General features: G+C 38.8%; 1 protein-coding gene across 2 annotated transcripts in view; it reads left to right on the top strand.

The window, feature by feature from the left end:
- The window catches only part of LOC126185056 (vinculin), a 267,137-nt gene that overhangs the window by 139,087 nt on the left and 112,778 nt on the right, over positions 1–15,272 (top strand). For both annotated transcript variants that reach the window (XM_049927816.1, XM_049927815.1), the window contains exon 11: positions 5,704–5,855. In XM_049927816.1, the coding sequence (XP_049783773.1) occupies positions 5,704–5,855 (152 nt within the window). The remainder of the gene's footprint in view (positions 1–5,703; positions 5,856–15,272) is intronic.

Below are 15,272 nucleotides of genomic sequence, written 5' to 3'. Positions count from 1 at the left end.
CCACCATCAGTACAGACATACAACCCCAGTGCAAACACAAAATTATTGAAACAAATATCCTGCATATTAAAATTCTCAACATCCATTCTATCACTTGCTGCAGCCTATTGAAGTAATTTACTCATGTTCTCATTTACAGTATTTTCCCTGAATTTTCTTCCTATTTTCCTTGTCTGCACAACAGTTTAAGATAAATCTCTCCAAGATCAACCTTTTCCCAAAATGTTCTGTGTATGAAATGAATTGACTTGCTTGTGCATGGGTTCCTTAATCAGCATATCTCTCCTGGTCTTTTCCCAGGCTCAGTGATAAAATCCTACCTTAGACCTCAGCTGGGGGGGTACCTACTAGTTTCCTTCATTTTGAGGTCTATCTGATCTGCCAGTTGATCTGTTGATGTGATCGTAATGTGACTGCTGTAATCTCTTCTATTATTAGGTCCTCAATTTATCATGCCATCATTCCTGAAACATGTGTTGAAATTTCTGTCCCATTTTGTCCATCATGATTTCTGTCAATGTGGACATATTGCCTGCTATTTCTAAATGGTGAAGTGCTGTCCATCTTCCCTACATAATCAGTTGAATAAATCTACATTAACTCCTGGAGTATTTAAGAAGTCCTGGGTGATTTTCTCTTCAAAGTAGAAGTAACAATTAATAGCACTATTAGCTTGTTCAAATCATCCAAATTTTCAATTTTCATCATAAAAACATCTCATTTTCTTTTCCTATCTGTATCTTCGCCCATTTAGAAAATCATTTTTAATTATAGGTTGTTTTATGTCTTCCCTATATTTATTCAGAAATCCTCTCTCAGAATCTTTGTATGTAAGAAAATTCTCCTTCCATGCCCCTTTTGTATACTTAATCTTTTGCATGTCACACATGCCATTCACAAGGCTGTCTATAAAATATGCAATAAAATCAACAGGGTGATGCTTGCCATCATTATTATTGAAACAAGTTATTGACAGCATATTTACAATGTTGCCAACATTTCACTGTTCCCTTTTTGCAATCTTTGACTCAGCATTTCTAATCTTTTTTTACATTACAGTATTGACAACCTGTAATTTATTCACAGTGATTCCTACCCCATAACAGTTTCTGATATCACCGTGTGACTCCTTTCTAATTCTGTTTTCAGTTTTTGTTCCATTTGGAATTTTCAGCTGTGCATTTTTCACCCAGCTTAACAATTTCTTCCCTTATATCTTATTCTATCTAACACATCCCTGTGCACTTTTCTCTATTTCTGATTTTCGCTTGGGTTCCATATTGGCCGGCATCTTTTCCAAATTATTCTCCACATACTAAATACTGTTTCTCATTTTGCTCATGCTATTTTTAACTCTTTGTCTATCTGTTTTGATTAGGTTCATAATTACTCACCTTGCACTTGTGTGCTGTGTTCAGTTCCATTAACACTTCTCTGCAGTTGTCAGGAACATTTATAATTTCGTTTGTTGTATTTGAATCTCTATAATACTGATATTATGATCTTTGACCCCACGTCACTCCCATCATTGCTTGTAGGTTATTATGGTTCTCCATTATTGCAGTGAACACAGAAACTTTGCAGCACACTACAATAAATACCGTATTTACTCGAATCTAAGCCGCACTTTTTTTCCGGTTATTGTAATCCAAAAAACAGCGTGCGGCTTAGAATAGAGTGCAAAGTATGCTTCTGTTCTGAAAAATGTTGGTAGGTGCCGCCACAACTAACTTCTGCCGTCTAATATATGTAGCTTGTAGCACTACACAGGCATGCTTTGCAGGCACAAAGATAAATACTGGCGCCAAAAATAAATTAAAAGAAAAGGTAGAAGAATGTAAACATTATGCCACGTATTCTTTCGTGTTTGCTGCTATCTCATTTAAATCCTGTCTGCGTAATAAACTATGAAACTAGAGTGAGACAACAGCAAACGCGGAAGAATATACATATCATGTCATGTTTATATTCGTATTATTCTTATGCTGAATAGTGATACAGTCATAAATGAAGCACAAATCTAAGATGACTAACATCTGTGCAGAATGTAATGTACTAAAGAGGCGTCTGCAAAGATGTTCAAACGGAGAAAAATTTTCGCTAAAGTCTCGTTTGGAACAAATTCTATCATACGCCATCTATTATTTCGTTCTTGTTGATCATTATCAAAGAAAGCAGCAGTGTAAGTAACAACAAATAGCAGTCTCTTGCCGTTGTTTCGGTTAGAGACAATTCCTCTCTTTTATTTTATTGTAAGCGGCGGTAGCGCGCACAAAAGCAAGGCATGCCGCGAGTGGCGACAGGCCGTAAACACGCACTATCAGAATGCAACAAACAATGCACGACACAGTACAGTAATGCATTTTCAGCTTAGAGTGACACAAACACCTATAACAAAGAGAACGGCACTTATCAGGTCAAAGCAAAATAAGCAATCGATTCAAACCAGACGAAGCACGTGAAAAAGGAAGGGTACCCGTATAAATACGGACAGAGCACCTGACGTATAGCAATGACTACCTGGCTAAGCTTAAGTGCTAAGCTTATGACTCGAACCAAACTACTATAGCTGTATCGTGATTCATTCGACCTAAATTGTGTCTCGTATTACAATGGACCAACTTTGTTTCCATTTGGAGGTACGGCCTAAAACTTTTCTCTCCCCTCGAATTTCGAGTCTCAAATTTCACGTGCGGCTTAGATTCGGGATTTTTTTTTCCCCCTTTATTTCGTTCTCATTTTTTAGGTGCGGCTTAGATTCGAGTGCAGCTTAGATTCGAGTAAATACGGTACTCCACATGTGCAAATGTACTCAGCTTTCAAAGTCTTTATGTCCGCTGCTGCTATATGTGGCATTGGAAGATGCTGCTGCCCTGAATCTCCTGTAGTCTGCATCACAACACACTGCTCAGCGTTAAACATTCACTACGTGGCTACTGCTACAGTCTCATCTGCTGAAGTCCAGAAACGCTGTTCTTGCCACAACTTTTGCTGCTAGTGGGCTGTTGTGTGTGCCACTAGCTATCTATGAAATCTGGATGTAAAAGGACAAAAATGATGTTCACTGGCTAAAATTCATGGTGTGTAAGAGATTATCTAATGTTTGATGCTAATTATAAGAAAATCACTGTTAAAACAAATACTTCACTTTATTGTAATCATGACTACACTCCTGTACTGCTCCTAGTTGAAAGAGCATGAGTTACATATGATAAATTTACAATTTTAGTATATTCTGGCTTTCTAAGATTAATCATAAATGCTGCAGTTGACAATCCTTAGTGCAGTACAGTTATTCCATTCTACTCCTGATGGAAAATTCTCCATAATATGTGACGCTTGGATACCTTAATGTTCAGAACTTCAGATGGAGACAAGTGACGTGTGTATAATATCTTTGAGGCATTCAGAGATTCTCACAATGCTGTCTGGTAATATGTATGTTATTGTAATCTCATAACTTTAAATCTCTGTGAGATAAGTGGAAGTCATTTTGACTGTATTTGTTTCTCACTTGTCTTATTTTCATTACATACTTCTTACTTGCTAGTATCCTTGTCAATATTGTGAAAAGGATAGAGGGCTGATCACTATATAGAGGAGACAGGCACAATGGGAAGACTGCTATACATTTGAGCCTGACCACTGTCTTTGGCCACTGAGGCTGGACTCGAGTCTCTGGATTCAGCAGCCAGAAACATCAGTCTTGTGTATATGCATTCTCCTTGTGTGAATGTGTGTGTATTTTCTAATTCAGAAGAAGGCCTTTTGGATGAAACCTTAAGTGTATGTCTTTTCATTGCACCTGTGTGCGACATCATCTCCTCACGATGGTGAATATTGATCTCTCCTTTTCATAACACTTATTCTACCCTGGACTTCCCATTGTTTGCTGATATCTGTGTGGTAGACATGTGGTCTTACCTCTTGTTCTTTTTTTGTACCACCACTGAGAATGTCATTGTCCTCCTCCTCCTCCTCCTCCTGCTCCTCCTCCTGGGTGATATAACTCTCTATACTAGTCTATACCAAACAAGCCTCTTCATCTCTGCATAACTATTAGAACATGTATTCATTTGAACTTAATTACTGTGGTAAAGCTTTGGTCTTTCTCTACAACCCCATCCCCAACAGATACCAAATTGAGTATTGCTTGATACATCAGGTTGTGTCCTATCCTATCGGAAGATACCTTCTTTTTGTCTTTTAGTCAGTTTGTGCCATAGGTTTCTTTTCTCCCCAATTCATTTATTTAACTCCTCAGTTATTTGATCTACCCATCTAATCTTCAGCATTCATTTGTAGCACCACATTTCAAAAGCTTCAGTTCTCTATTTGTCTGAATTGCCTGTCCTCCACATTTAACTTCTGTTCAGGGCTACGCACTAGACAGGTACCTTCAGAAAACATGTAGTTTTAATTTATGTTAGATGTTAACAAATTCCTCCTTTCCAGAAATGCTTTTCTTGCTATTGCTAGTCTACATTTTATATCCACTCTTCTTTGGTTGTTGTCAGTTTTTTACTGCACAAATAGCAAAACTCATCTAATTACTTTAGTCTCTCAAATACTAACCCAATTCTCTCAGCATCACTTGATTTGATTTGACGATACTGTGTTACTTTTGTTGATACTCCTCTTATAATCACCTATCAAGATACTGCTCTTTAAAGTCCTTTTCCATCTGTGACACAATTACAATGTCATTACCTAGCTTCAAACTTTTTGCTACTTTCCACTGAACTATAATTCCCTTTCCAATTTTCTCCTTGATGTCATAAATTGCTTGCTCCGAAGTACAGATTAAATAACACTGGGAAGATACTGCAATGCTGCAGTCACCCCACGGTCAACCACTGCTTCCCTTTCGTGCCCGTTAACTCTTTGTAACTGCAATTTGTACAATTGTAGATAATGTTCTGTTCCCAGTATTTTCTCCTTGCTATCTTCAGAATTTTAGTCATCATTATCAGAAATGTTCTCCAAGACTAAAGATGCCATAAACATAGATTTGCCTTTCTTTAACCCATCTTCTAAGACAAGGCATGGATTCAGTATGGACTCATGTGTGCCTACATTTCTCTGGAACCCAAACTGATCTTCTCCTTGGTCAAATTCTACAATTCCCCCCCCCCCCCCTCCCCCCTCCCTCGGCCATTCCTCTGTAAATAATTCATGTCAGTATTTTGCAACCATAACTTATTAAACACTCTGAGTTATCTGGGCAGAGCTCATGAGCCTCCCTCATAGCTTCAATTCTGCCATCCCCTCTCTCCTACTTGCTGAACTTTGCAGACACTCTCCTTTCTACCTCGATTGGGTAGCATGCTGGGAAGGAAGGAATGCTTGCTCATACATAATTCTCACCAGACATATTCCCCATGTTTTTGGACCACTTGGAGAAGCAGTTGGCATCGTGAAGTTTTGATATAATGAAGAAGTATTCCATGTGGTGCACTAGTGGTTGTGAGGACTGCACTGCCCCACCTTACCCAGAATTCAGGCACTGTGCAAGTGGTGTTCAGTGAATTGAAAATGTAGAAGATTTTGCCAGAAAGTGAGAAATATGTCTAATAACAAATTCAGGTGTTGTAAACATGTTGAGGAAGTAGGACACTTTGTTTCTGTGCTGTTTCATTAGTCTTTAACTCATGTATATCTACATACTAAATTATGCATCATGTAACACAAATGGTATTACAGATACTCCGGGTGCTGAATACAACTTCGCAGAGAAGGCTAAACAACTGCAAAATTTTTCAAGCCGTGCATCAAAAACTGCTCGAATGGTTGCAGCTGGTGGCAGTGGTGGCAATAAGAAGTTAGCTGAGGCACTCCTTAGTTCGGCTTCACAGGTATGATTTGGTAAATCTGAATAATTATTTTTCAGATTGATATAGAGAGCATTTTCATTTGATATGTAGACAGGAGTGGTTGACCCTTACTAGAAATCACTGAAGCCATGCAGAAAAAAGCAAACCAAATTATATTCACAGTATCTTAAAATTGAGTCTTCACTGCTTAGTATTTTGTTCCAACTGAATTGCTTCTATGTCCTCCCTCAATCCGACCTGATAGGGATCCCAAACGCTTGATCAGTACTCAAGAATAGGTCATATTAGTGTTTTATAAGCGGTCTCCTTTATAGATGAACCACATCTTCCCAAAATTCTACCAATGAATTGAAGACGACTATCCGCCTTCCCCACAACTGCCATTACATGCTTGTCCCACTTCATATCGCTCTGCAATGTTACGCCCAAATATTTAATCGATGTGACTGTATCAAGCGCTACACTACTAATGTAGTATTCAAACATTACAGGATTCTTTTCCCTATTCATCTGCATTAATTTATATTTATCTGTATTTAGAGTTAGCTGCCATTCTTTACACCAATCACAAATCCTGTCCGAGTCATCTTGTATCCTCATACAGTCACTCAACGATGACACCTTCCCGTACACCACAGCATCATCAGCAAACAGCCACACATTGCTATCCACCCTATCCAAAAGATCATTTACGTAGAAAGGAAACAACAGCGGACCTACCACATTTCCCTGGGGCACTCCAGATGATACTCTCACCTCCGATGAACACTCACCATTGAGGACAACGTACTGGGTTCTATTACTTAAGAAGTCTTTGAGCCACTCACATATTTGGGAAACAATCCCATATGCTCGTGCCTTAGTTAGAAGTCTGCAGTGGGGCACCAAGTCAGACGCTTTCCGGAAGTCAAGGAATATGGCATCCGTCTGATACCCTTCATCCATGGTTCGCAAGATATCATGTGAAAAAAGGACGAGATGCGTTTTGCAGGAGTAATGCTTTCTAAAGCCGTGCTAATGCATGGACAGCAACTTCTCTGTCTAAAGGAAATTCAGTATATTCGAACTGAGAATATGTTCGAGAATCCTGCAACAAACCGATGTTAAGGATATTGGTCTGTAATTTTGAGGATAACTTCTCTGTCTCAAGGAAATTTAGTATATTCGAACTGAGAAGATGTTCGAGAATCCTGCAACAAACCGATTTTAAGGATATTGGTTTGTAATTTTGAGGATCCATCCTTCTACCCTTCTTATGTACAGGCGTCACCTGCGCTTTTTTCCAGTCGCTCGGGACTTTAAATTGGGCAAGAGATTCACAATAAATGCAAGCTAAGTAAGGAGCCACTGCAGTAGAGTACTCTCTGTAAAACCGAATTGGAATCCCATCAGGACCTGGTGATTTATTTATTTTCAACCCATTCAGCTGCTTCACAACCACAGGGATGTCTATCACTATGTGCTCGATACGGGAATCTGTACAAGACTCAAACGGCAGTACGTTTTTACGATCCTCCTGCGTGCAAGATTTCTCAAATGCTAAATTTAAAATTTCAGCTTTTGTTTTGCTGTCTTCGGTTGCCAGGCCAGACTGATCAGTGAGTGACTGGATGGAAGCCTTCGACCCGCTTACCAATTTTACGTAAGACCAGAATTTTCTTGGGTTTTCAGCAAGATCTTTTGCTAAGGTATGACAGTGGTAGTGGTTGAATGCTTCGCGCATCGCTGTTTTTACAGCAGCACGAATCTCTACTAACTTTTGCCTGTCCTCATTCTCCCGATCTTTCTTGTACCGCGAGTGCAACTGTCTTTGCTTCCTGAGCGTTCTCCGAATTGCGCTGTTAAACCACGGTGGGTCTTTTCCATCCGTAACCCACTTTTTCGCACATACTTGTCCAATGTGTGATTTACAATGTGTTTAAAATTTGCCCATAATTTTTCCACGTCCATCATACCGGAAGTAAATGAAGTCGATTCATTTACTAAGTGGGATGCTAACAACTGCTTATCTGATCTTTCTAGTAAGAATACTCTCCTAGCCTTCTTGACCGACTTTTTAACTTTCGTAACCGTAGTCATAATGACAACGTCATGATCACTAATCCCTGTCTCAACACTGACACCGTCAATGAGGTCTGGTCTGTTCGTGGCTACCAGATCTAAAATATTTCCATTACATGTTGGCTGTCGATTTAGTTGTTCTAGACAGTTTTCAGATAATGTGTTCAAAAGTAATTCACATGACGGCTTGTCTGTACCACCTGTAATGAATCCATAGACATCCCAGTCTATACTAGGTAGGTTGAAGTTGCCTCCAACTAATATAGCATGATCTGGGTACTTCTGCTATAATAGAAAACATGCTGCCCTTCTTTGAACTTTTTCTGGGGTGAGGATCCCACACCATGCAGCAGTATTCTAAAAGAGTATGGACAAGTGTAGTGTAGGCAGTCTCCTTAGTAGATCTGTTACATTTTCTGAGTGTCATACCAATAAAACGCAATCTTTGGTTAGCCTTCCCCACAACATTTTCAATGCACTCTTTCCAAATTAAGTTGTCCGTAATTCTAATTCCTAGGTATTTAGTTGAATTTATGGCCTTTAGATTTGACTCATTTATTGTGTAACCGATGTTTAACAAATTCATTTTAGCACTCATGTGGATGATCTCACATTTTTTTGTTATTTAGGGTCAACTGCCAATTTTCACACCATTCAGATATCTTTTCTAAATTGTTGTGATCCTATGATGCCTTTATTAGTTGATAAATGACACCATCATCTGCAAACAACCTAAGATGGCTCCTCAGATGGTCTCTTATATAGATGAGGAACAGCAAAGGGCCTATAACACTACCCTGGGGAACGCCAGAAATCACTTCTGTTTTACCCAATGACTTTCCATCAGTTACTACGAACTGTGACCCCTCTGACGGGAAATCACAAATCCAGTGACATAACTGAGATGATATTCCATAAGCAGGCAATTTCACTACAAGCTGTTTGTGTGGTACAGTCTCAAAAGCCTCCTGGAAATCCAGAAACACGGAATCAAACTGAAATCCCTTGTCAATAGCACTCAACACTTCATGTGAATAAAGAGCTAGTTGTATTTCACAAGAACGATATTTTCTAAACCCGAGTTTACTGTATGTTAATAGACCGTTTTCCTCGAGGTAATTCATTATGTTTGAACACAATATATGTTCCAAAAGCCTGCTGCATATCGATGTTAACGATACAGACCTGTAATGAAGTGGATTACTCCTACTACCTTTCTTGAATGTTAGTGTGACCTATGCAACTTTCCAGTCTTTGGGTACGGATCTTTCGTCGAGCGAATGGTTGTATACGATTGTTAAGTATGTAGCTAACGCATCAGCATATTCTGAAAGGAACCTAATTGGTATACAGTCTGGACCAGAAGGCTTGCTTTTGTTAAGTGATTTAAGTTGCCTCACTAATCCGAGGATATTTACTTCTACGTTACTCATGTTGGCAGCTGTTCTTGATTTGAATTCTGGAATATTAACTTCATCATTTTTGTGAAGGCATTTTGAAAGGCTGTGTTTAGTAACTCTGCTTTGGGAGCACTGTCTTCGATAGTATCTCCATTGCTATCGAACAGAGAAAGCATTGATTGTTTCTTGCCGCTAACATACTTCACATACGACCAGACTCTCTTTGGATTTTCTGCCAGGATTCGAGATAAAGTTTCATTGTGGAAACTGTTATAAGTATCTCGCATTGAAGTCTGCGCTAAATTTCGAGCTTCTGTACAAGATCACCAATCTTGGGGATTTTGCGTCTGCTAAATTTGGCATGTTTGTTTCTGCAACAGTGTTCTGACCCGTTTTGTGTACCAAGTAGGATCAGCTCCATTGTTTGTTAATTTATTTGGTATAAGTCTCTCAATTGCTGCCGATATTATTTCTTTGAATTCAAGACACATCTGGTCTATAGTTATATTTTTAATTTGGAAGGAGTGGAGATTGTCTCTCAGGAAGGTGTCAAGTGAATTTTTATCTGCTTTTTTTGAATACATATACTTTTCTTTTATTTTTGGAGGATTTGGGGGTTACAAAAGCAAAAAATGCATGAATGCAATGATGTATCAGTGTGCACGATGGACTGATGCCACACAAATTGTGGGCAGTTGAATGGTCTGTGTTAAAGATAGGCTGGTAATGCAACATGGGATTCGACCACAGGACATAGCATATTAGAACAGAGAAATGCATATGTTTGTCTGCTAGCTTAAGTTGACTTTAATGAAGCAATTTTTGGTGTTGATGAGATGGGGGTGTTTTGAATTATCATAGTGTCAAATACTGGAAGAGATCAGGCCTGAATTAGGTCTAAGTGGACAAGGACATTTTGAGATATGGATCAGGCAGGGGAGCATGCACGGATAGTCAAATGGTAAAGGCATTTTGAGATATGGATCAGGCAGGGGAGCATGCACGGATAGTCAAATGATAAAGGCGACCGCTCAGGAAACGGAAGTTTGAGTCCCAGTCCAGCATAAATTTGCTTATGTCGCAGTTGGTTAATAGATCTATACACATTGCAGCTGACATAATGAAATGTACATTCAACAAATAATTTCTGAATAATAATTCACACAGCTGCTGATTGCCAAATGAGTGGCACTCCCTCATGGTTTGACCAAAGTTCCTTTTACTTCTGAAGACTTCTCTCCATTCAGAATGACATGCAGTGTTCTGTTTGCTAGAAACTCTTCAGTCTAGTCACACAATTGGTCTGATATTTTGTACACTCATATATTTTTCAGTAGATGGCAGTGTGGACATGGACACAGATAGAAGGCTTATAGAAGTCAAGGAACACGGCATCAACCTGGGCACCAGTATCTACTGCTTTCGGAGTTTCACAGGATCGTTTTTGTCATATCCCATGTTGATTCCTGCAGGGGAGATTTTCAGTCTCCAGAAATGTCATACTACACAAGTGCAAAACATGTTCCAAAATTCTACAACAGGCCAACATAAGAAATATGAGTCTACACTGAGGTGACACAAGTCTAAGATACCTCCTAATATTGTATGGGACCTCCTTTTGCTTGGTGTAGTGCAACAACTCAATATGGCATGGACTCAAAAAGTCATTGGAAGCCTTCTGCAGAAATAGTGAGCCATGCTGTCTCTATGGACGTCAATACATGAAAAAGTATTGCTGATGTAGGATTTTGTACACAAACTGACCTCTTGATTATGTACCATAAATGTGTGATGGGATTCATGTTGGATAATCTGGGTGGCCGAATCATTCACTTGAATTGACCAGAATGTTCTTCAAACCAGTCATGAACAACTGTGGCCTGATGACATGACACATTGTCATCCATAAAAATTCCATTGTAGTTTGAGAACATGGAATTTATGAATAGCTGAAAATAGTCTCCAAGTAGCTGAGTATATAACCATTTCCAGTCAATGTTTGGATCAGTTCGAACAGAGGACCCAGTCCACTCCATGTAAATACAGCCCACACCATTACGGATCCACCACCAGTTTGCTCAGTACCTTATTGACTATCTGGATCCATGGCTTCATGGGGTCAGCTTCTGACCATCAGCTCTTACCAACTGAAATGGGGACTCATCTGACTGGGCCACTGTTCTCCAGTCGTCTAGTGTCCAACTGATGTAGTCACAAGCCCAGGAGAGGTGCTGCAGGCAATTTCATGCTGTCAACAAAGGCACTCGTATCGGTTGTCTGCTTCCATAGCCCCTTACATCAAATTTCACCACATTATCCTAACAGATATGTTCGACGTACATTCCACATTAATTTACGTGGTTATTTGACACTGTTGCTTGTCTGTTAGTACTGACAACTCTATGCAAATGCCACTACTCTTGTGGTCATTAAGTGAAGGCTGTTGGCCACTGTGTTGTCTGTGGTGCAAGGTAATGCCTGAAATTCAGTATTATCGGTACACTCTGGACACTATGAATTGCAGAATATTGAATTCGTGAACAATTTCCAAAATGGAATGTCCCTTTCATCTAGCTCCAAATATCATTCCACATTCAAAGTCTTTTAATTTGCACTGTGCATAATCACATTGGAAACCTGTTCACTTGAATCTGCTGAGCACAAATGACAAATCTGCCAATGCACTGCCCATTTATACCTTGTGTATGCAATACTACCACCATCTGTATGTGTGTATACCACTATCCCATGACTTTTGTCGCCTTAGTGTATAGTATTGTGTGTCTGTTCGATAATTATTCTATAAACATGAATGATCTGTGCTCAGTCATTAGGAATGCTTCACTCTTCTAGAGCCCTGTGGTACACTGCTACTAGAAGAGGGTCAAGTTCTTTCACATACTCTGCATAGAATCGAATTGGTGTCCCATCAGGTCCAGTGGCCTTTCCTCTGTTAAGTGATTTAATTTGCTTTACTAGTCCATTCACTTATTTCGATACCAGCCATTTTGTCACCTGTGCAATAACATAAAGGATGTACTACAGAGTGATCTCCCTCTGATTAGATTAGATTAGATTTACTTTCATTCCAATTGATCCATAGTAAGGAGGTCCTCCAAGATGTAGAACATGTCAGAAAAACAATAATACATGACAAATATTTACAACTCAAATAAATAAGCTAATGTACCATTCCACATGTCCCAAGTGGAATGATAGTCATTTTTTTAAATGAACACTATACAAAAGATTCATTTTACAAACAGTAATGCACTGAATTTAAAATAAAAAATGTTTTTTTTTATTTATAAGGTAATAAACATGTAATGAACTACTATAATACTTATTTCACACTTATTTACAATGAACACATTACTGCATGGAAATTGTGCAGAAGTTATATTGTGTGTATATATATATATATATATATATATATATATATATATATATATATATATATATATATATATGTCTAAAAACAAAGATGATGTGACTTACCAAATGAAAGTGCTGGCAGGTCGACAGACACACAAACGAACACAAACATATGTTTGTGTTCGTTTGTGTTCGTTTGTGTGTCTGTCGACCTGCCAGCACTTTCATTTGGTAAGTCACATCATCTTTGTTTTTAGACATATTTTTCCTTCGTGGAATGTTTCCTTCTATTATAACTATATATATATATATATATATATAATAGAGGGAAACATTCCACGTGGGAAAAATATATTTAAAAAGAAAGATGATGAGACTTACCAAACAAAAGCGCTGGCAGGTCGATAGACACACAAACAAACACAAACATACACACAAAATCTAGCTTTCGCAACCAACGGTTGCCTCGTCAGGAAAGAGGGAAGGAGAAGGAAAGACAAAAGGATATGGGTTTTAAGGGAGAGGGTAAGGAGTCATTCCAATCCCGGGAGCGGAAAGACTTACCTTAGGGGGAAAAAAGGACAGGTATACAATCGCACACACACACATATCCATCCACACATACAAGACACAAGCAGACATTTGTCACATATATCTTGTATGTGTGGATGGATATGTGTGTGTGTGCGATTGTATACCTGTCCTTTTTTTCCCCCTAAGGTAAGTCTTTCCGCTCCCGGGATTGGAATGACTCCTTACCCTCTCCCTTAAAACCCATATCCTTTTGTCTTTCCTTCTCCTTCCCTCTTTCCTGACGAGGCAACCGTTGGTTAAATCAGTTGGTTCTACTGAGAAATTCATCAATGGAGTGGAAGGAGTTGGCCACCAATAAATCCTTTAGGCTTCTCTTAAACCGAATTTCACTGGTTTGTTAAGCTTTTTATGGCTGCTGGCAAGTTATTGAAAACGTGTTTCTCTGAATAATGCACACCGTTTTGTACAAGAGTAAGTGACTTTAAATCCTTGTGAAGATAATTCTTATTTCTAGTGTTGATTCCATGAATTGAGCTGTTGGTTTGAAAAAGTGATATATTTTTAATGACAAATTTCTTTAAGGAATAAATATATTGTGAAGCAGTAGTTAGTATCTCTAGTTCCCTAAACAGGCTTCTGCAGGATGTTCTTGAGTTCACACCACATATAACTCTTACTGCACGTTTTTGTGCCCAGAAAACTTTAGCTTGGCTTGATGAATTACCCCAAAAAATAATCACATATGACATTATGGAATGAAAGTAATCATAATATGCCAGCTTTTTCATTTTTATATTCCCTATGTCTGACACTTCGCATTGCAAATAGAGATTTGCTAAGACACTTCAGCAGTTCTGTGGTGTACTCCTCCCAGTTTAATTTATTATCAAGCTGTCATCCCAAGAATTTAACACTGTCCACTTCTTCTATCTGCTTGTCATTGTATGTTAGGCGCATACTTGTGGGACACCCCTTACAAGTTCTGAACTGCATGTAGTGTGTTTTTTAAAATTTTAGTGACAAAGAATTGGCTAGGAATCAGTGATTAATGTCCACAGATATTTTATTAGCCGATCTTTCTAAGACTACCCTTGATTTGCCATTTACTACAATGTTTGTATCATCGGCAAACAAAACGAACTTGGTATCTGGTAATGTTACTCATGAAAGGTCATTGATATACACAAGAAAAAGTAAGGGCCCTAAAATGGAACTTTGTGGGACCCCACATGTAATTAGTTCCCAGTTGGATGATGCCTGATAGCTTAATACATGGCTCTTTCCTAATAACACTCTTTGTTTCCTGCCAGAGATATAAGATTTGAACCATTTTGCAACATTTCCTGTTACACTATAATATTCTAATTTACTTAAAAGGATATTGTGATTTACACAGTTAAACGCCTTTGACAGATCACAAAATATAACAGTTGCCTGCAATTTTTTGTCTAATGAGTTAAGCACATTTTCACTGTAAGTGTAGAAAGCCTTCTGAGTATCAGAACCCTTTAGATATCCGAACTGTGACTTTGACAGTATGTTATTTGAGATAAGATGGTTATAAAGTCGATTGTACATTACTTTTTCTAAAATGTTTGAGAATGCTGGTGAAAGTTACATTGGACAGAAATTTGATGCTATTTCTCTATCTCCCTTCTACTTACTTACTTTCCGTGTCCGGAACTAGACTTCAGACTTCCAAGAATCAGCAGCCAATATGGCCTTGTCATTTGCCTACCATAAGTCATTCATTGTGCAGGACTGGTCTAAATATGGACAGATAAGCAGGTGTTGAGGATCCTGGACAGAACCACACAGACAGTGTGTGTTCTCATTCTCTTTTAGGAAACCCCATTGCTGCAGGTTTGTCTTGCACTTTCGCACTTCTACCCTCATACGGTTTAGGGTTCTCCAGACTGTGTATGGTAGGTCTCCACCAGGTGCCAGTTCTTCTTTTACATCTTTATGGGGGTTTCTCAGGTCAATTTCCCACCTTTTCAAACGATTCTCTGCAGCTGACCCTTCCAGGGCTCGGGTACGTGACAGGAAACTCTTCCTCGAACAAAGC

This window comes from Schistocerca cancellata, chromosome 4 (assembly GCF_023864275.1).
Source record: "Schistocerca cancellata isolate TAMUIC-IGC-003103 chromosome 4, iqSchCanc2.1, whole genome shotgun sequence".
NCBI classification, from domain to species: domain Eukaryota; kingdom Metazoa; phylum Arthropoda; class Insecta; order Orthoptera; family Acrididae; genus Schistocerca; species Schistocerca cancellata.
This window is presented reverse-complemented; position numbering and strand designations above follow the sequence as displayed.